The sequence below is a fragment of the Gouania willdenowi genome, chromosome 5 (assembly GCF_900634775.1).
Source record: "Gouania willdenowi chromosome 5, fGouWil2.1, whole genome shotgun sequence".
NCBI lineage: Eukaryota > Metazoa > Chordata > Actinopteri > Blenniiformes > Gobiesocidae > Gouania > Gouania willdenowi.
Genome location: NC_041048.1, coordinates 16043490 through 16065774, shown reverse-complemented (window position 1 = coordinate 16065774; position 22285 = coordinate 16043490). Strand labels below are relative to the sequence as shown.

The 22285-nt window shown below is 39.5% G+C and overlaps 2 protein-coding genes across 2 annotated transcripts in view; one reads left to right on the top strand and one right to left on the bottom strand.

The window, feature by feature from the left end:
• The first annotated feature begins 6262 nt into the window (after positions 1-6262).
• On the top strand, positions 6263-10187 carry inka1b (inka box actin regulator 1b). The gene is made up of 3 exons (XM_028447247.1): positions 6263-6347; positions 6460-6504; positions 9071-10187. The coding sequence occupies exons 2-3, from the start codon at positions 6502-6504 to the stop codon at positions 10004-10006; spliced, it is 939 nt and encodes a 312-aa protein (XP_028303048.1). The 5' UTR covers positions 6263-6347; positions 6460-6501; the 3' UTR covers positions 10007-10187.
• A 2351-nt stretch (positions 10188-12538) lies between these two features.
• Positions 12539-22285, bottom strand: part of uba7 (ubiquitin-like modifier activating enzyme 7) — a 48590-nt gene continuing 38843 nt past the window's right edge. Inside the window, exons 22-24 of the mRNA XM_028447816.1 lie at positions 18135-18236; positions 16911-16993; positions 12539-12997 (exon numbers count right to left, since the gene is read on the bottom strand). Coding sequence (XP_028303617.1) covers positions 12865-12997; positions 16911-16993; positions 18135-18236 — 318 coding nt within the window. The 3' untranslated portion in view covers positions 12539-12864. The remainder of the gene's footprint in view (positions 12998-16910; positions 16994-18134; positions 18237-22285) is intronic.

The window sequence follows — 22285 nt, the reverse complement described above, 5'->3', positions numbered from 1 at the left end:
TGTCCATAGGTTATAGCCTGTATATCTCTCAGCAGATTAACATTCTTAAAGCAACTTCTTTCGACGTAACAAAGAGATGCTTAATGTGTCACTTTTAACCTTTCTGCAAGACTTTTAAGTGCTTATGTCTATTCCTAAAGTACTATTTGTTCCATTTTGAGTCTTATTACACATGTCTGTGCCTTGGTATATGTTTACAGTTGTTTTTTGGAGTCAACCTATGTTCATAGTGTGACTTAGGGCTATTTTTACTTCACTTCAGTTAAGATCATACATGATTTATAAATGCACCACGATAGCAACAGAAATGGATGGATGCTGTTAGATAGTGTCAAAGTCATTCACTTGTTCACTATAAATAAAGGTTTGATCACAAAACCTTTCATTCTACAGCGTGTTGGAAATGATGCACATGTTTCTCTGCATATTTACCATAGATCAACACATTTTAATGCGCAAATAAACATTTATCCTACAAACGAAATAAAGGAAATTTGAAATCGCACAATCAGGTATTATATCAGGTTGTAGCAGTAACAGATTTATTTCATAATATTTCGTGAGATGTTTCACTATGGGATGCAACCTCTGTCTGCATTCCTCAGAAGCATTTATTTCAATCCGCTAGGGGGTCACCTACCTCCTATAAAAGGAGGACAAGGACATACGTGCACTATTCAAACACCTCTTTCAATCTCAGCTATCTTGCTTTTTTTTTTTACCTGCTTAATTGTCCACAGGTGGAGTCTCTATTACAGTTGACGAACGCTGGCAGAACTAGCACCTGCTCTAGACCACAACAGGTCAAGAAGTAGGTAAAATACAGCTCTTACCTTGCTTTGCTTGGTTGGTGCTGTCCTTCACTGTCGAAAGGTAGTGAACCTCCGGGCCTCAGCTCCGGCTGACGGCTCTTTCCAACGCTGTTTTTCCAGCACACGTTGGTCCCCAGTGGCTCTTTCACTCTGGTGTTAGCTCAGCTGCACGCTCCTTGCCGCAGGGCCGGTGCATTGACCTCAGCACACCTCGCTGTCGTCTTGGTCCCACTGCCCTTGGCACCTGGGGGCCCGTGCCTACGTCGGTCCTCCCTCTGGGCTCTCACGAAAGTGTGTAGCCCGTCTCCAGCTCCAGATACTACGATATCCGAGCTTCGAACCAAAGCAAAGGCTGCCGTCTTGAAAACCAACGCTGTCCTTGACGTCTCAGATGGTCCAGCACCTGTTGGCCTGCATCCCTACTAGCGCCTGTGCTAGCTGCCTTGTAGTAGCGTAAGCTAGCCACCAGCTCTCCTGACTGCGTCACGCGGTGATGAAAGCTAAGGCCTCTCTCACCGAGGGAGCGGGATGCTCTGGGGCTCCCCTCTGTCCATGTGTGGGTGAAATCTCCACTAAGAACAGGCACAAAATCTGCCCCAACTGCCTGGGTCTGGAACATGCCCGTATGGCGGTCGAAACTTCGGGCACATGTAAGCACTGTGCCGTGTTTAACGCACGGAGCCTCCACAGGAGACTGGCACCCCTGTCTGAGCAGGACTCCTTCCCCCTTCACGGTGTCCCCGTAGAGGCAGGTGAAATAGATACTCTGCTGATGAAAACTGCGGCTGCTTTGGGTTTCAGCTGGGGTTCGTTGCTCAACCTGGCGTCTCCCTCCCTGCTTCATGAGGATGTCCTTGTGATTGACTGTGGAGAGTTTGATGAAGACTCCTCTGACCCCCTCGGCTTGGGTGTGGACGAGGAGGACAGACTTTCATCACCCCGGCTTGGGGCGGGCTTGATGACTCCTCTGTAGCCTCCCAGGAGGACAGTGCCTGTTTCCTATCCTCCCAGCCTGGACACGGTGGAAGTGTGTAAACGCTGGTCATTCCATGCCCCACCATTGTGACTAAAGCCACCAGGTCTCGCTACGTAGGGAAGAAGCCCCCCTTTTTGAAAGGTGCTGCGAGACAAATCCTTCCCGTCTTTCCTGAGCTGCTCGTGGAAGCAACTCGTCCCTGGAAGGACCGTCCGTTGTCCCCCATGTCAGGTGCCTCATCCCTCGACTGTGAGGCGGCGCTGAGAGGAGAAAAAGAGAGACGATGAGGCTCTCCGCTTCTGTCTCGCCAGGAAACTCCCGCTCACATCTCCACCGGCGCGACAAAGGACTTTTCCTCAGACTTCTCCCCAGGGTCTGCAGTTTAAGGGGGCGAGACCTTCCGTTACCCGGGCGGCCCCGCCAGGGCCTCGACGAGGCCCACCTGCAGCTCCGGTGGCTGCTGCTACTCCAGCACAGCCTGCTCAGTGCGCATAGACGAGGAGGAAGAAAAAGACTGCCTGACAGCTTTCTTTTACTCTGATGATGAAACTGACGTTCCCTCATTTTCCAGCTTCGTCCCCTTTGCTTTCACTCGTACATTCTCGGGCTGTTCACGCCCCGTCCTGTCCTCTACTGTTCGGGAGATACACTGAATCACTCTCAGGTCCACAGAAAGTCGGCCCGTGTGTTACAGGAGGAGATCACGTCCCTGCTGTGGGGAGCGATCTCAGTGGTCCCTCCCACTTGGTCTCGGGAGGGGTTCTACACCAGGAACTTTCTGGTCCCCAAACGAGTGGGGGTCCAGGATTCATCCCATCCTGGACCAACGAGCCCTGAACAAGTGCATCAGGAAATGCACCTTCAGGATGCTCACGCAGTCCTCCCTACTGCGTCTGGTGCAACAGGGCAATTGGTTCACGTCTGTTGACTTCAAAGATGCGAATTTCCAAGTTCCAATATATCCACCTCAAAGAAGGTGCCTACGGTTTGCTTTACAGGGGGTGTGTTACGAGTACCGCATTCTCCCGTTCGACCTCTCTTTAAGCTCGAGGGTGTTTGTGCGCTGCACAAATGCTGCGATCACAGTTTTCCACCCGCGTCCAGACCGTCTGGCGCTGTGGGTTAGGGCCCCTGACTGGCTCAATCTGTCAGCCAATGGATTATCACAGAGTGTGATCTCCACCATACAGAGTGCTCGATCCCCCTTCACTAGGTCTCTTTATGATTCTAGGTGGAGGCTGTTTGAGGGGCGGTACCTCCAGAGGAACCACATCCCTTTTCAGCGCCCGGTGGGAGTGATTTTGTCACTTGTGGAGGACCTGATTGAGAAAAACAAAACCTTTTACATTGTGAAAGTGTATTTGACAGCGATCGCCGCCTGTCACATTGGCTTTAGGAATCAGTCGGCCAGTCAGCACCCGCTGATCTGCCAGTTTATAAAGGAAGCACGTAGGCTCCTCCCCGTGTCCAGACCACTGGTACCACCGTGGGTTCTGGTGGTGGTTTTGGAGGAACTTAAAACGTCTTCCTTTCAAACCACTGGAGGAGGTGCACCTGAAGTTCGCCTCTCTTAAGGCTGTCTTGTTACTGACTCTGGCTTCAGCCAAGAGGGTTAGTGACATCCATGCGCTCTCTGTTCATCCGTTGTGCGCTCAGCTTTTCCCAGGTGATGCGATGATCATCCTGAGACCTTACCCGGCCTATGTGCCAAAGGTTGTGTGCTCATGTTCTCTGATTGACCTTTTGGCCTTTTCTGCCTCACAGTCTGAGCAGCGGCCGAATGTGTTATCTTCAGTTCGTGCGATCCACACTTATATGGATATGACGAGAAGCGATCAGCTGTTCGTCTCCTGGGCCAATACCCGCAAGGGGAAGCCTCTTACTAAGCAACGCCTGTCACACTGGGTGGTGGAGGCCATTGCTTTGGCTTACTCGTGTCAGGGTCTGCAGCCGCCTACGGGTCTGCATGCACACTCTACTCGGGGTCTTGCCATATCCTGGGCTTTGTTCAGGGGAGTGTCTGTTCAGGACATCTATGCAGCGGCGAGTTGGACCTCGCCCCTCACGTTTGTCGCTTTTACATGCTGGACGTTTCTGCCCCGTGCGTGGCACGGGCGGTTTTACTGTTGTGATGTGATCAGACTTCTGCCCTGGAGGCTGGTACCGCTCAATAAGCATGTCTGCACTATGGGAGTTACCATATCCCATAGTGAGACATCTCACAAAATATTATGAAATAGAACTTTCGGATATGTATGTAATCCAGGTTCTATGAGTAATATGAGTGAAATGTCTCACCAGACTAACCTTCTTGCTCGAATGTGGAGAAGAGGGGCTTATTTTGAATGATGCATGTCTGTCCATGTCCTCCTTTTATAGGAGGTGGGTGACCCCCTAGCGGACGGACGCATTTCACCGGCCAATCAGGATTAGCAGATTTAAATAATTGCTTCTGAGGTTAATTGGTCTGAGGTTCTTGGGTTATATACATAACCCAAAAAAAATAATGTTGTTATGGACAGAGACCAAAAAAAAAACGCATACAAAATGAAAACGATACATAATAATTGGATTTATCATATCTGAAAGAGTGAAGCTTTTTTCCTCTTTATCCTCATATTAGCCATCTACAGTAGCTTACTTGTCATCATAATCTATACAATAATTAATTTACTAGACTTATTCTAATATATTATTTATAATCTGTATCTCACATAAACACATATACAAAACTAACTGAAGTTAACCCCAACAAATGTAATTAAATAAACACCAAAAAAATTATGAAATAAACACCTGGCAATTGTTAAACACCCTCATTCTTATATATATTAAAAACCTTGTCTTTATATCTCTCTTTAAACTGAATTGATTAAATTTGATCCATAATAAGGCTGTGAGGAACCTTCAGGATGTTACTCGCCCATCATAGGATCAGAGCATAAATAAAATCTTAATCTTGTGGGCGACCGTGGCTCAGGTGGTAGTGGGTCGTCTTCTGATCGAGAGGTTGGGGGTTCGATCCCAAGAGTGATTGGGTGAATGAGCTGATATGTAAAAGCGCTTTGAGACTGCTTCAGTGTGGTGATAAAGCGCTATATAAATCAAGTCCATTTACCATTTACAACTCCAGGATAAACCTCACTTTGAAGCCTCTAGCTCTTGCCAGAGGAAAATAAATATATAAAGATCAATATCAGTTGTTTTTTGATTTTTTTTTTTACTATTAAATGAAAATGAATGCTTGAAAATGAAGTAGTTTTTTTTTTTGGAAATGGTCTTAAGTCACTTGCAGTTATTTATTACAGCAGCAGGGGGCAGATGTGCGCAACTAACGGGACAAGACAATGGTTACAGCTGCTCTGATAAACCAGTTTAGGTTTACTACATATGATGTATTTCACAGTGAATGGTCAACATGAGCTTATAAGTAGAAGAACAGTTTCAAGATACAGTGAGAGACCATAATAATCATTTTAAAGGAATTTCCCCCCCATTGATAACTACTGTAACTTCAGCAAAAGGCCTATGTGTAAGGTCCTATACCTTCAATATATAGTAAAAAATAAATAAAATAAAAAATGTCTAGATATTTATTCCAATTTAAACCACTGAATAATTGTAAAGAAACAGCTAATTAAAGAAGTCGTAGAAAAATATCTGCTGATTACTGGATAGTCAGTGACTATTGTTATTAATTTGATTATAATAATGAAATAACCGCAGACTCAAATTTAAATTGAGCAAGAATTAAGCTAAAAAGAAAAACATCCTACAAAACCTTAATATTAAAATTAATGTGGCCGTATCTACTGGGGTAAAGTATTTTGAAAGGCTCACTGGGAAATAAATGGTTTCTTGACTTAAATGCCTGCTGCAGACCTTCATAATTAAAACATTCACGAAGACTAGCTCCACATAAAATGCTAAAATCCAACCAATAATAATAACTTTTGAAAACACTTTCTTTTTCTTTTTTTTAGATAATTCTGTATTTTTATTTTCCAAATGGTAAATTTGTTGTGGCATTTGTAAGTGTTTTGCTCAAAAAGGTATATTTGTTGTGACATTCGAACATATTTTGCTCTTCTCAGCCACCGTACATTTACTTATAATAATAATCAACCCATTTTTACAAAAAAAAAAACCAACAAACTTTCTTGGCAAATACATATATTTAAAATAGTACAATGTTAGCATAATGACAAATATTACACATGAGTAAAGAATAAAGCATTTCTGACCAACCATTGTTTCCATAAATTGAATAATGGGAAATTCCTTATGACTATTCTATCCAGATGCGGATTCCCAGCATCTCCTATGATGCGTTCACGTACATTTGGAGCTGTTGAAACATGTGTGAGGTTTCCAATTTCAGAAGGCCTGTGATTGGCTGTTGGTGTGACACTCTGCTCTGATTGGAGCCCGAAAAAAAGCTCAGCATCGCTTAAGTCCGCAGACAGACGCTCCTGTGGAGCAGAGGAGTGACTGGTGAGCAGCTGGATGGGACTCGAACACTGTACATTGTGCTGAGAGAACGTTTGAAACCGATATTGGTGAGTGTCTGCAATTTTCAACAGCAGTATGTTTTTTTTTTTGTTTTACAAAAAAGTAATTCTCACTGATTTTTTAAAGCATGTTCTGCTTGTTTTTTTTTTTTTCTTTCAGGAGGAAACTGCACTTCACTGAACTCACATTTTCCCAAAAGAAATGGTAATTATTTTTTTTTTTTTTTTTTTGCACTTTAATGATTTTGTTTGCATGATATGACCAGGAAAAGGAAAAACGGAGTCAAACCCTAATAATAAATGCACGCATCTTACAGTAGCAACACTTATATTCATGTTTTTAAACAAGGGCTACAAACTTGTCTTTTTACAAAAGCTTTCTGCTAAATTAGGTTTTATTGATCTTATTCACCATTATTGCTTTTATCTGTTGAAATATAATTTTTTGCTCTGCCCTTGTCTCTGTAGCACTTAGAGATTACTAAATGTAAAGTGCTTTGACAATGATTTTAATTCATTATTTAAAAAAGTTGAATTATTTATAAAAAAGTTATTCTCATTATTATTGCTATTATTATGGAGTTTGTTGCTTTATTTAGTCAACCTGCTGTATTGTTGTGATCACAGCTAATTAAAGCCCAATTCTTCCTGGCACATACATACATTCAGCTCAACTACCTCAGCACATTGTGTGGAAGAAGCCAAGGAGAACAGTGTGTTTTAAAAAGTGACAGACTGGCCACTGAGCCCCCCTGGGGGGAGTCCCTGTATGTCAGATAAAAGTGTCCCTACTGGGGCCCAAATGGTTCAGCGCTCACAGCTGTGATAACATCATCATCCTCACCACTGTGAGCCAAACACCAGCAGAGCACGCTTGGTCGACTAACTATTATCAAAACACAACACACTGTGAAGCAGCTTCTGCACTCAACAGTCCCACTGATAACCATGCAGGTTCATTTATTAATATTATCATTTATTATTTGACATTATTTAGAGTACAGTATTTTTTTATTTTTATTTTATTCATTTATTCAGTTTATTTCCGACATGGTTACATTCACTTTTTTTTTTTTTTACATTTTTTTTTTTTTTTGTACATGCCGAAAAAGGAGACGAGAGAAGCAGTTTGCTTATCTGGGTCCCGTCCCCTGTTTTACCATCGCAAATTTACATGGGTTTACATGTCTCTCTGGTCAAACATTCTTGAGTTGTTCTGAACAGTCCTTTTTTGTGTATTCTCATCTGTAGTCAGTGTTGTCTTGTTTTTATTCCTCCTCCTCTCTATCGTTGTGTATGATTCATAATGAATTGAGGTGTGTTGTGTAAGTTAAAAAAAAAAAAAAGTGTAAGGTCATTTCCTGCTCTTTATCACACTTAGATTCACACACCAGTCAACATCCTGTAGTGTAGACTCCAGGAGTTGGATAATACGTGAGCCTGTGCACCTCATCCAGATGCTCTACTTTGTTCAAACTTCCCCTCGAACCTTCGTAGGCAGGGAAATGTTAGTTTTTCCTTTTAAAAAGTCCAATACTGTCTAAGGTCTTTATAAAACTGCTCTGAGGTTAGTCAGGAATTCTTCTGCTTGGAATACAGTTTGACCGTCGCGCAGTGATCTCAGCTGGGAAAAATCTTTTTGGCTTAGTTGTGGGAAAAAACACAAGGAATCATTCAAACCTCAGGGAGAAAGTCCAGGGCAAGACGTGTCCCTTTGGAAAGCAGCCTGAAAAATCATCTCTGCTCAGCTGCAAAACATAACTCTATAGTTTCTCGTTGCTAATGTTCTTTTAACAGAGGTGCAGAAATGATAGATCAGGGGTCACCAACCTTTCTGAAACTGTGAGCTACTTCATAGGTACTGCACAGTCCGAAGGGCCACCAGTTAGAAAATAACTACTTGAATTCTACATTTTCATGGTTTCACTTTAACTAGAAGGTAATGAGGAAGGCTAGAAGAAACTTCAAAAGGTAGGAAACAATTCCAGCAAAGTTGCTTTTGTCTTATTTTTGAACAATGTTTAGGTTTCAGTTATTCGGACGACTGTTTTTCACATCAAAGTGATCAGCAAATGCCTCTGAAAAAGACTGGCAGTTGACAGTCAAAACATCTCAGGAGATCAAAGTACATTTCTTGAAAAAACAGTTGTCGGAATAAATGAAACCTTACCATAGTATTCAAAAAGAAGACAAAATAAACTTGCTGGAATTATTACGAGGAAATCAAGGAAACGTCAAAGCAATCAGCAGACTCCTCTGAAGATGACTGGCAGTTGACAGTCGAAACATGTCAGGAGATCAAAGTAAATTTCTTGAAAAAACAGTTGTCTGAATAAATAAAGCCATATTACAAGTATTTCCTCTAATTTATGTAATTGTTTCATTTTAATTACATTTTATAGAAAATCCACCTTGCGTTTTTTAAAAATATATCTTCATATTATATTATATAACATACCAGGGACTATACACCAGACCTGCAACACTTAAAAACTTTTGTCACAATGTTTCAGTGAAAATAAATAAATGAAATACTAAAACTTTATCAGCAGTATTTAACTTTACTAAGCACTAAGCATATCTATCATGAGTTTATCTTTGTGATTTTGAATCCTGGAAAGGAAATGAGATTTTAGATGGAGCTCATTGGTGACTAGAGCTCCTGAGGTCACATGGTCCAACATGTTGGTGACCCCTGCTATAGACCATTGGTAGCCTACATTCTGAGCCTCTTCCCTGCTAAGAAGAACTGGTCTCTTTCTGTTTTCTAGCGATGTTTAGGTGACTCCTCTGACTGCCTACGTGACCACATGGACTACATGATGAGATCCATGCAGGACTTGAAGCAGCTCAGGAGGCCACGGCCACTAAGCGAACCATGTGTTCAAGGTCAAACTTTCTCTGTGACACGGCTTTGCAAACAGAAAGCACGTCAGGAGCGCCTCACTAGTCGCTCCTCTGATGCCAGTGAAACCAGTGCCTACGACTCTGCTTGCTGCCTGGCCAGCCCATTGGAAGAAGACGAGGAGGAACAACAGAAACGTGAACGTCTCGCCCAAGACTCCCCCAGCAGTGAGAAGAGTGTGGACTTTGACTCGGGTTATTCTGAGGCTTCTTGGCAGGATGAAGGTGTGGTGCTGAGAAGAAGCAGGAACGTACGAGTCTCTTCTTCGGCCTGCCTTCGCACTAACAGAGGACCAATGGAGCACATTCGGCCCAAATCCACCTCTGATGCTTGTTTGGAGCGATGGACTTCATTTGAGGCGTGCGATCCGGAGGACTGGACGACGTTGCTGCTGAGCCGCGGCAGGAACAGGCAACCCCTAGTTCTGGGGGACAACAGTTTTGCTGATCTAATAAAGAACTGGATGGACCTCCCAGACTGTCCCGAACCAGCAGAACTTAAACAAAGTGGAGGTCGGCGTCTTGCCAAAGACATCTTAGGGAACATGCGACGGAGACTCGCAGGGAAGTCCAAAGGTGTGGCGCTGAGGCAAAAGCCAGCAGACTCATCCAGGGTCAGCAGGAGGGCCGAGGCTACAAAACGCATGTCGTGTCCTGTGGGAAACCAGGCTTTCAAACCCTTCTTTCATCAGTCCCACACTGGGCTGAACCAGCTGGACACTGACTTCTCTCAGTTTACTGCTCTCATGAAGACAGGCAGCAGACAGCCCATCATTTGTAATGATATCAATGGATATATCTGAATAGCAGAGCATCTGTTTGCTGGCTTTAAGACACATTCCTTCAAATCATGGCTATTGTATTGATGCTTCTTTAGTGTTTTTCTGTATTTAATGTCAATGTGTCTGACTCCTGCCATATTTTAGGCAGTGCTAAATGCTGCTTTGTTAATAAAAGATTACGAATAAAAAGGCCATTATCATTTGTCACTGGGTTGAATACATTTCAATATTAAATGACTGAGGACATTCTATTATCTACTAGGGTTGGGGTAAATTATATATATATTTTTTTTTTTATTTTATTTTTTTTTACAAATTATATTTGTAATTGCGTAATTGATAATTAATTACAATTATGGCATAATTATAATTGTAATTTAAAAATTCTGTCGCTGTTGTAATTGTAATTTGATTGTAATTGCGTTAAGTAGGCATCCTCACTATTGTTTTTCTCTGCGTAAACTTCTCCTACACCGTTTGTACGATTTTGACAACTAAGCTATCAAAATATTCAGGAAGTTCCTGAGAGTTATTCTTGTATTTCTTTTTATAATTTGTAACTTTTAAACTTTTTGACTCATTACATTTTTTATTTCCCGCTCATTTCGATTAGAAATTTTAGCTTATTCATAATTTTTCCACTTTTTCAACCTATTTTTACTTTTTCAACCATATTACTAGTGTTCAGCTAATGCTATGTTAGTGCTATTGCTAGGCGAATGCTGGACTAATACTAATGTTAGGTTAATGCTAATGCTAGGTTAATGCTAATGCTAGGTCAGCACTAATGCCAGGTTAATGTTATTGCTAGGCTAATGCTAACACTAGAATAATGCTAATGTTAATGATAGCATTAAGCTAATGCTAAGCGAATGCTAATGCTAAGGTAATGCAGTGCGATGTGGGCCATCACATGCATCCTCACTTGCATTTTCTTAATGCAAATATTCTAGTTGACCTTGTAGTTGTAATTACCATTGAAATTCAATAAAAAAACTGACGATTGCAATTTAATTAAACGCAAAACAGGCTTACACGTATGTAGTTAAAAAAAATATTAAAATATGTTTCATGTCAAGTTTTCCACTACCTGTGAGTGAATCTTCCCACCCATACAAGTGGTAAGGGTTAGTGGGTTAGAGTTTGCATATAAAATATATATTTTTTTATAATAGGGACAGTACGATATTAAAGAGTAATAAGACTGTGATATAACTGATTATTTGTAGTTTATAGCTATTCCTAAATTCCAACTCCCTAGTTGGGCTTTTACATTAGATATTATAGTCTGCACTAAAATATAAATTTAAAGATGTTATGACATCATACACACATTAAAAACTGCATACAATCATCACAATACTATATGAATAAAAGTTAGTAAAATTGTAATTGAACTTAAGTAATTGAGAACATAATTGTAATTGACTTTCAGAGGAAAAATAATCATTGTAATTTGTTTGTAATTTGACTGAAAAAATGCTGGTTATCCTAATCATAATGAAATTGTAATTGAACATGAATAATTGAAAACGTAATTGTAATTGACCCCAACCCTGTTATCTACTATAACACCTGTTAGTAAGAACAGGGGAGGTTGATGGCGTCCTCTTTTGTCAGGGGTGCCGGGGCCGCCTCCCTGTGGAGGGCGTTGTATTGTGGCGCCGTGCTGGCCCTGGTGCGGGCTTCTCTCCTGCTCGCCCGCTCCTTGTTGCGGCGGGGGTCACCCCCTGGACCTGCTGGAGGATGTGGCTGCTGCCCGGCTGCGCCTGGGGGGTGGGGGTATGGTTCGGAGGGTGCCGCGGGGTGGGTCTCTGGTTGTGCTGCTGGGGCCCGCGGTGCCACGTGCCTGTCTGCGCTATCTACCCTCTCCTGTGGCCCACCATGTGGACGGGCCAGGCTCACACCAGGCAGGCCCCCTACATGGACACTTCACTTCACTCCCAGCTGGTCTGGCTCACTCACTTGGTGCACCACACGCCCATACCCAAACTTTAGGGGGCTAGCTGGGGGTGGAGGGGGCCACCGCCTGCGCTACCAAGTAGTGGCGCAGGGGCGGCACTCCCACCTCAAGATGTCCTACCAATCCCTCCAATTTTAATCACACCTCAACACACCACCCCCCGGAGGGTACGACCACCACCTCCACCCTCCGGAGCTATTGCACCACATACACAAATATACACAAAGGTTGGATCCCCTTTCTTGCACCTCATACATTCACTAAACACACACATTCATAGGGGATAGAGAAGTGCCTCTCCATTGGGGGAACGGACACCAATAACAGGGTGGTGGATAGGCTCACACATTCGGGCCTCCGGGTGGGGGCCCGGCCCCTCTGTTGACCTTTGACAGCATGTGCAGACAAAGGCCAAAAAAAAAAAAAAAGGTAAAAACAAGGATGCATTACTGTAGAATTGAATCACTTTAATCTTCACAGAACAAAATTAGCAAACCAAGCTCACAAGTACAACATAAGCTTAAACCTGAGTAAGACATGTAACGATGCACATTTATTTTTGACACATATTGTTTCTTGTTTTTCAGGCAGCATATGAACATTTTGTTGTTAAAGTATACAAACAAGAACGTGTGCATACCGTCAGATACAACGTTTTGATAATCAGTTACTGGGCAGTTAAAGAGGAATGATCTTGGGGTGATTGTTAGCACACTCAAAAACAACACAAATCAAAAATAATGTGTAGGCAACAGTATTATGATTTAAAACAGTTGTTGGCAGATATTATTTAAAGGCTTCAATGGCAACAATGAAGGATGTGGATGTAAAAGGTGATTTTAGAGAAGTCAGATTGGCAATGAAAAATCACAGTTGCTTGTACTTTTCTACAGTACAGCTAAACAGTGTGAGAGTATCACATAAGCAGGTATCTGATGGTCGGGACACTTTCACAGTCTTCGTCTTCAGTGAACGACGGAATGAGATCAAGCACCTTTGTGTGTTTAGGAATGTCTGCCTTTGTAACCATCTTCACCACCTCTGAAACACTGAGAACAAATGCATGCTAAATTAAAGTTTGTGTAAAAATGGTTGTAATATTGGGTCAACATCACTGTCTTTTTATTCCTGTTCTTTACACAATTGTTGCTTAAGCATCTAAAAGTTGTTCCTGTGAAAAATAACTGCTGCTTAAAAGCAAACCAACACTAACTTAACAAAAAACTATTAATAAATTGACAACAATGTAAAGCTTAATCAACTGAAAATAAACTAAAACTAGTTTTTCATTGTAGTTTACAGTCAAAGTTAACACAGATAGTGTGAGACTTGCATCTGCCACTAGATTGCGTGCAGAGTTTAAACACCCTGCACACAATCTGTTTAAACTCCTCCCCTCCGGCAGACGCTACAGATCACTGTACGCCAAAACTACCCGCCATAAAAACAGTTTATTCCCCCAGGCTGTCATTCTGATCAACTCTAAACAGTCATAGAGTGTCAGACCTGTTTCTGTTACTGTGAAATAACCTGGAACTAAACATAACAACCCTGGAACAACCTGTCACTGCGAAATGTTCATGGACATAATTTTTTCATTTAAATGTTCACCTGCACTACTCATCAATGCACTACTGCACTATTATCTTATTATTATTATTATTATTGTATTTTTATTTTATTTCATTATTATTATTATTATTATTATTATTATTATTATTACTACTATTATTATTATCTTGTTATTTTTATTTAGTTTGCACATATTAGTCTAACTACTCTTATATTTATGTCTATACTTCTTTTTTTATTTATTTTTATTTATTTTATTTATTTTTCTTTATTCTAGTTGATTGTTATTATTTAAAGTTACACTACCTGAGAGAGCACAGGTCACCAAAAGAAATTCCTCGTGTGTATTCATTCACCCTTGGCCAATAAAGTTGATTCTGATTCTGATTCTGATTCTGAAGAAGGTCCAGCTCACATCTTTAAAACTAGTTGCACTGACCTGGCTTTACTGAGACGGGCTTATGGAAAAGATTTGTCAAATAACAAAAAAAACAAACAAAAACAAAGCAGAACTATTGCAAATTCTATGGGTTAAAGTTACTGCAAATGTTTTGTGTGCACACGTAAATTAGCATGCGCACGAATCACAGTTGAGTTTGTGGATTTTTATTCCTGTGGATACGAATCTAACACGATAAATTATGGTCTAAACCAACTTTTTTGGCTCAAGTACCCCCTTCCTCTAACTTCTACACAGAATTCTGTGAAAAAACAACTATAGAGCATAATGATGGAATGAAGGAGTGATAACACATTTTAAAAAATCTAATTGTGTCAATAAGTGGAATGAAACAGTATTTAATGCTTCCTTTTGTGTGTTTTTGGTGTCATTTTGTGCATTTTTGGTGTAATTTTGTGTTCAATTGTATTCTCTTATTTTGTGTGTTTTTGTTGTCGTCTTGTGTTTGTGGTATTATTTAAATTTTTTTCTCTGTTACTTTTGTGTGTTTTGTAGTGATCTTGAGTATTTTTCACCCATTTAGTGTGTTTTTGGTGTTATTTTGTGTGTTTTCTTGTTTGTCTGTTTTTATTATTCAGTATATTTTTCTCAGTCCCAAACTCCCAGGCATTACTGTATGTGTTTCCATCAGCAGTGGCAGTAAATCATCATCAAAATAGTGGATGCCAACCGCATTCACCTACGTGCTAATTTATTTAATTAATTTATAAAAAGCATGTAACAAAATATAGAAAAATTAACTTTACCTGATTTTGTTTGCTTTGCTGCGTTAAGTGACATTTTGCAGATTTTTAATCAACACATAATGCCTATGAATTTGTGACATTATTTTGCCATTAATTATCATGTCTGATTCGCATGACATGGAATAAAATCCCTTGTGCAACTTGTGATTTGGGTGCACGTTAATTTACGTGTGCACACATCATTTTTGACAGTAACCTTAGCCCATACAATTTTATTTTAACAGTATACGGTTTGTTGTTGGTATATTGAGCTGAACACAGGAAGTTTGAAGAAGACCAACTGCACAGGAAGTGAGCTGTGAGGAGGGGGTTTGTCATGTAGGGTCTGCTGTCCACATGGTACTCTGCCTCTCTCTTTAACTGTTAAATAGAACAACCATTATCCCAACACAAGTTCCCCAGAGACTAGAGTGGAAAAAGGGAACTAAACATGTAGGCCTAAGTATTTTCCATTTAACCTCACAGCCTATTTTTAGATAAAAAAATTGTTAAAAATGTAAAAATTTAGATGCAAAGTGCCTCTTTTTTAATATTTCTATTTTTTACTCATGTATTTGAGAATTTTGGCGAACATGGGTCAAGGTACTCCTGGAACGTATAGGACAGGAGGTGGGGAGGGTGGGTTTGAACAGTGAATAGCACTTGTGCTTCTGTGTGTGTGCGTGTATATTTTTTATTTTTCTTTACGCTATATCATAGGGCTGGGCAAAAAAATGATTTAATCGATTTATCGATTTGTAGATAAAAATGATTTTTATTTTGTAAATTCGAGTTAAAAAAAAAAAAAATTAATAAAAAAAAAAAAAGAAAAGAAAATTATTTTTATTTTTTCCACCACAGTTTTTTTTTCAGACTTTTTTGCGTTCCGTCCTTGTGGGTTACCGTAGCACGATGTGAGCCAGCCCCCTCTTTGTTTACATTTGTTTACCCTTTGAGTAGCTATATGTGTGCCACAGCCATGCTCAATTTTTTATTCGCACTATGCTGAGATGCTAAGGGAAGAGGTTATTATTTTTTTAATTGTAATGTTATACGTTATAAAATATGTATTTATCTGATTTATTAATCAGAAAATTTAAGCTACTGTGAAGTTGCTGTTGCAGTTTTGCTTAAACCTGGGTTAAAACTTGAAATAGTTAAATGACAGAGACTCATTTACTTTTCATTTTGGGATTGCTCTATGTATTTTAACTCTTGAGAACAATCACAGCAATAAAGTTGCACTTTTGACAATATATCTGATGTCTGCAGTCATTTTTAAGTACATTGAAAAAAAAAGAAAAAAAAAAATTGAAAATAGAATCAAAACTCAAATTTAAAAATCTGAATTTTTTTTTTTTTTTTTTTTAGGCAAAAGCATCCAGCCCTACTATATAATTTATTTATTGGTGTTGTTTTTTCGGGAAAAAAAGTTCTTTATTATTATTATACAATGGCTACATAATGTGATAGACCGCATGCTGTTACCCAATATGTAAAGAACTACTAACTGCTTACCGTACCTATGGTGTAAACTATGGAAAAAAGTAATAAAAACACGACTATTATACTGATGAACTTTTTATTCCGACAGACTTTTACTGTACCTTATGTTGTTTTTACGATAACTGTGTTTTTTTGGCTTGAATCTTTGAAGTGTACCTTCATGTTGTTGGGAGGGCCATGTTGTACTTTGTGCAAGGACAATAAAAGGAGCCTATTCTATTCTATTACAAATTAATTTTTTCAAAAACCTATTTTCCTTTAGATATGTATTGATGAAATCTGTCTACGTTTTTTTTTTTTTTTCTTCCGCTAAAACCAAAACCTTATGCACTACCAATGCTTTACTGTGACTTTCTTTTTTTTTTTTAACTGGTGAGGATAATTTAGAATTTGTGGTGTTTGTTAATTTACAAACCCCCTCAGGTGAGGAAAAGTTGCCATAAATTGGTTTGCAGACAGGCCCAAACACATGCATCGCAGAGGGAGAAAAGTTCATCCCTGTTTTTTTTTTTTCACGCTCTGACTCTTGTCCTTTAAATGGAGGGAAACCTGAGCACAAGTCTCATTGATTAGTGTTTGTGTGTCAACAGGTTCTGTCCTCACAGACTCTGTGCTGCCATTACCCTTTAAACAAACAAAGGACTGCGTCTTATTGTGATTGTTTGTGTGTGCAGGGCTAGGTCAATGTGCTGGACATACCTTCGCTTCAGTCTGTCCTCGTGTCCATTATATAGTATCGCAGTTCCATAGAATAAACTGCAGACATTCAACTTGTAGTTTTCCTGCACACACACACACACACACAAAAAAAACACATTTTCAAATAACTTGGATACACAAAAATTGAAAACAAAGTTTGTTTGCTACATGATTTATACCAGACATGGGCAAACAGCCCAATGGTCTCATTTTTTTGCAGCCCCCAAAGAAAATGGATCAAATGACAAAATATACAAAATGATAACAAAAATACACAAGATGAATACAATTATACACAAAAAAATGCACAAAAAAACTAAAAAAATGACTTATTGTATAATACAGAAAAAACAGTAGTAGACAGAATGTCAGAAAAATATACAAAATGACAATGAAAACACAAAATGACAACAATACTTCAAATAAACACACCAGATGAGAGGAAAACAAGAATATATAGAATAAAAGGGAAAAAAGATCCTCTATCTAATGCTCAGATTGGTCATTATTCTAAATGCTGACATGAATGTTTATAGTGTGGCCCTGGGGTCAGACAGTCACATGTTTGTGGCCCCCACTGTGGTCACTGATTTATGCTCTAAAAAACTACTGTTGCTGTCTGAAGGGAGCTCGGCCTTCAGTTCAAAAACTGCTGAGTCTCCAAAAGCAAAACTAGGGCAAGCAAGGAGGCCATATGTTAGCATTATCTTTCTGCTTTGCTTTAATAAATGTTCAGATGAAAACTAAGAGAAAGATTGTCCCACTTCATGACGGTTATTTTAATTGGACTTAAGTATGTTTTAAAATAAGTAAAGTAATTAGTTACATTTCTACACCCAACCGTTAGTAAATTATAATTTTTTTGTTTGAAAATGATTCACGGACATTGTGAAACTACAAAAAATGAAATGACCAGACAATAATCAAATGCATCACATCAAAGCCGACCAATCAGATTAGACCGCGCCAAAACGGCATTGAATGGAGGTTATTTTCTCAGTTTTAGAGTTCATAAATGTATCTATACTTAGAGCCTGATCATTTAGATATTTTATCTATGTTTGACTTACTTGTACTTGAGTACAATTTTGGCCAAAAGACAAAATAATAGTCGTTAAGCTGTGCATAGTGAATGTAAATCCATTTAATTTCTAACTGCTAGAGGAAGGTGAACAGGTTTAGGGAAAGTAAAAAAAAAAACAGGGAGAAAGATGAAGGACAAACCTTGATATAACGAAGCAGCTTTTCCACGGTCATTTCCTGCTGACCACCACGTCTGCCCTCAACCAGGAAGTCATCCCACAGGGTGTATTTCTTTCCTGCAACCTGATGATAGAAACATTACACACTGAGACACGCACACAGATGGACAAAGTTGACAGACGAAGCACTGCTTGCTGTGAGGGATGTGCAGAAAACACGCAGTGTTAGACACTCAGAGACGTCCGTTTTTTTTACCGCTGTGCTTCACAGCAGCAGCTGAGGACGATCAGCAAACAAGAACAAGCCATGACAAGGTCAAGAGAGTGCATCCTCACTTCAGATAGAGTGGTTTTTTTAACCAGCGACTTTTGTTGCATCTATTTATCCAAGTGCTACCTTAAACCAATAGGAAATGATTCATGTTTGATGGAGAAATGGAAGTTACCTGAATTCAAACCTGATGAAAAAGTAATTTCTATATCTGTACATATCTGCATTGCTTGTCTTTATGTTGCTGCAGTGACTTCGCAAGGACGGGTGATAAAAATCATTATTTTAAAAGCATTTTTAAAAGCCTTAAAATTAGGGCTGGGCAAAAAAATCGATATAATTTAAAGACAAAAAAGTAAAAACATTTTTTTTTCTAGAATTAGTTTTTGATCATGTTTGTAATACTGTATTAGATTTTTATTTATTTTTTTACTAAGTGAAATTGTGAGATTGTGTTTTGTTTTAATTAAAACATTTTCAAATATGTATTTTAATTTTTCAGAAATTTCAGGCGACCCCATTTAAACTTCAGCAGACCCCACTCAGGGTCCCGACCCCAAGGTTGAAACCTTTTAGACTGTTGATGGTAAATGTACCTGGAGAAAACACACAAACCCAGTGTGAAAAAGCAATGGCTGCTTAGTGAATAAATAAAAAAAACAATTGACAACTTCATTCACAGGTCAATTTTTCTTACCATCCAGTTTGTTTGTAAAAAAAAATTCAAAGTCTATTTTTTTGGCTGTATATTAAAAACAGTGAAAACTGAAGTTGTACACTCATAAGAAACGTCACACAAAAAACTATAGGCCCACACAATGAGTTGAAAACTGATATAAGAACAATTTAACTGTTAAATAGAACAACCATAATTACTTTCATCAAACATGATTTCATATTGAGAAAATGATGCAAATGATCGACTGTAACTGAGCCCTAAAAGATTCTTTTTGATTTACTGGTGGTATAGGACTAAACATTTAAAGACACTATAATTGAGTCTCCAGAGACCACAAAAGTCTTTGCCATACCCAATAAAAATAGTTTAGTTGCAACTTCAGTGTTTCTCCTTCAAGCCTTACAGCCTACATGGATGTAATTACGGAGCTGTCGCTACAACTATAGTGTTGTGTGCACAACGCACGTCCCTGTAATGCATCCCACTATTTTTCCAACTAAATCATTGCGTTCTGTAAGTTGAAGTCACGCGTCACACATTCGTGGACTAAAATTTCAGTTTTAACTCAATTTTTGCCTCAAGCTCTATGGTTCTTCCCCAGAACTCCCATCATAACGTCAACATGTGATGAGATCAGGTGTTAGGGGCGACTGACCCAGCAGCGTCTCTGCGTCCTTCGACTCATTATTCCAGCAGAGTCAACCTTTGACCTCCAAACAAAGACACAATAGGACGTCCTGACACCCAGACAGATCAACTGAACCCTTGTAAACATACACGGTTCTGAATAGATACAACTCACCTAAAAAGATACAGCTCCTCACATGACCCCCAAATGTTTACCCCAAACATCATAATCCACACGCGTGAGACCTAATGAAGAAATATCGCCTGACAGAAGTTAGAGTTAAAAAAAATGAGCGGTATTCTGTCACTTAGAGGATCCATGCTCGCACTTGAGTTGGCTCCAGTTCTATATACCAAACACTGACTGAACCTGGGACCAATTATCTCTGCTCCACAAACCAAGGAGAACCGTTTCTACCAGTCCTCAAAACGTCCAGCACTTTGGTAGTAGGTTTCTGGTTAAAGACACATTCTTGAGAGAAAATTGTATAATAGTGTGCTGATGTCTTCTTTCCTAGTTGTCCTTGTGCTGCCATGTGTACAGAGTAAAGTTCATCATCCCATAAACGAAACTGGATCAAACAATACAGCATCATTCCAGGTCGCTAAAATCAAGTATTTCTCCTTCATTGCCATGCTCTACAGCAGTGTTTCTCAAACATGGGTACATGTATGCGACAGTGCACTACAGGGTGTTTTATAATGTTTATTTCACTTAAAAATGATAATCATACCAAATAGAAAGTGTCTATTTGTACGGTTGCTGCACGGACAACCCCCAGTGCAATTGGAACGGTTAACAAAGTACACGTACGTAGCGTCTTAGGTTTAGCGTTAGGTTTAGTCTTAGTTACGTGACCTAAACTAGCCAATGACTGACCTATCACATGACCTAAACTGGCCAAATAGGGGCGCTGCGTGCGGATAGAATGTCGGTATATTGATACGGCAACCGTACGGATAGCCACCGCCTACTAAACATTACCAGCAACTTGCAAAACGACAACAAAAACACATGAAATAAGAGAAAAAATATACTGAATAATAACAGAGAAACAATTGTAAAATACGCAAAATGACACCAAAAACACACGCACTAAGAGAGAAAAATACTCAAGATCACAACAAAATACACAAAAATAACAGAGAAACATACAAAACAACATAAGAAACAACCAAACGACACTAAAACACACACACACACACACACACTGAGAGAGAATAACACCAACAACACACAAAAACGACAATAAAAGCACACAAAATACGAGAAAAATATACTGAATAATAAAAACAACAAACAAACAACAAAATACACAAAATGACACAAAAAACATACAAAATGATGATAGAAATGATCTTGATTAGAACATGAACTGAAAATACTAAGGTCAGTGTTGGTCCCACACCAGGAGGGAGATGTCTGTAAATCTTAAAAACTATAAATATAATTCTATTCAGGAGGAACTAAATACTGTTTCATTCCACTCATTTACAAAATGAGACTCTTTAAAATGTGTACTTTATAGTTGTTTTCAGTATTCTGAGACAAAGGGGGTACTTGAATTCAAAAGTTAGATAAAGGGGTACTTGAGCTAAAATAGTTTGAGAACCACGTGCTCTACATTATTTATTTCCTTTGGTGCTTCCTGTGCAGATACTGCTTTTAGACAATGCAAGGCCACTGAGGGGTCTATTTTTACACCCCACCCTCCCTTCCTCTCTGCTACACGACTCTGACAGGAACTCGGAGCCCATCGCCCGCCCTATCAGTTTATGCATGGTGACGTCAGCTATGCAGAAGAGGAAAAAAATAAACAAGCAAGCTGAAACGTAACAGACGGCTGGAAACAATTGCCAACAGTTTTCCACCAGCGCAACTACAGTATCTGTTTGTCATACCCTGACCACAATAGAATACAAACCAGCGAGCGCCAACAAAAGAGTAATCTCTAGTTTTTCAGAACACAGCAACAACATTGAGGGGAAAAAAAGGCACAAGAGTGAGAAACAACAGTAAATGTGATCTACAGAGAGATACAAACATATGTCAATCACAGGGCTTTTATGTATTTTCTTTTTTTTTTTTTTTTTTTTTTTTTTTTTTTTTTTTTTTTTTTTTTTCTTTTTTTTTCACCTTGTTTGCACATGCTGTTGAAGGTTAACACTACAAGAAGTGCAATCTTTTAACAGCAATGCATATTTTATTATTGCAATTAAATAAATGAGTTTATTTCATTGCATAATTGTGACCATCACCAGCCCTCCCTAGGGAAGGGTAAATACTTTATTAAAGGGAGGATGTAAAAGAGAGAGGGCAGTGTTACACCAGGGTGAGGGGGGTGGGGGGGGGGGAGTTAACAGGGAGGAGGGATACAAGATAGGAAAACGAATGGGTGGGGAATAATCAATAAGTTTCAAGTGATGTGATGTGAAATTGTGGTTGTGTATATTGTGCTTATTGTTGTGTTATCAAGCCAGTCTGGTGACCAGTGTGCGGCTTAGGAATAATGGTGGTGGCTGTGAGCAGAGGAGGAAGTGAGTGGAAGTTACATAAAACAGGTATTTGGGAACAACGTGTCTATGGTTGAGCCCA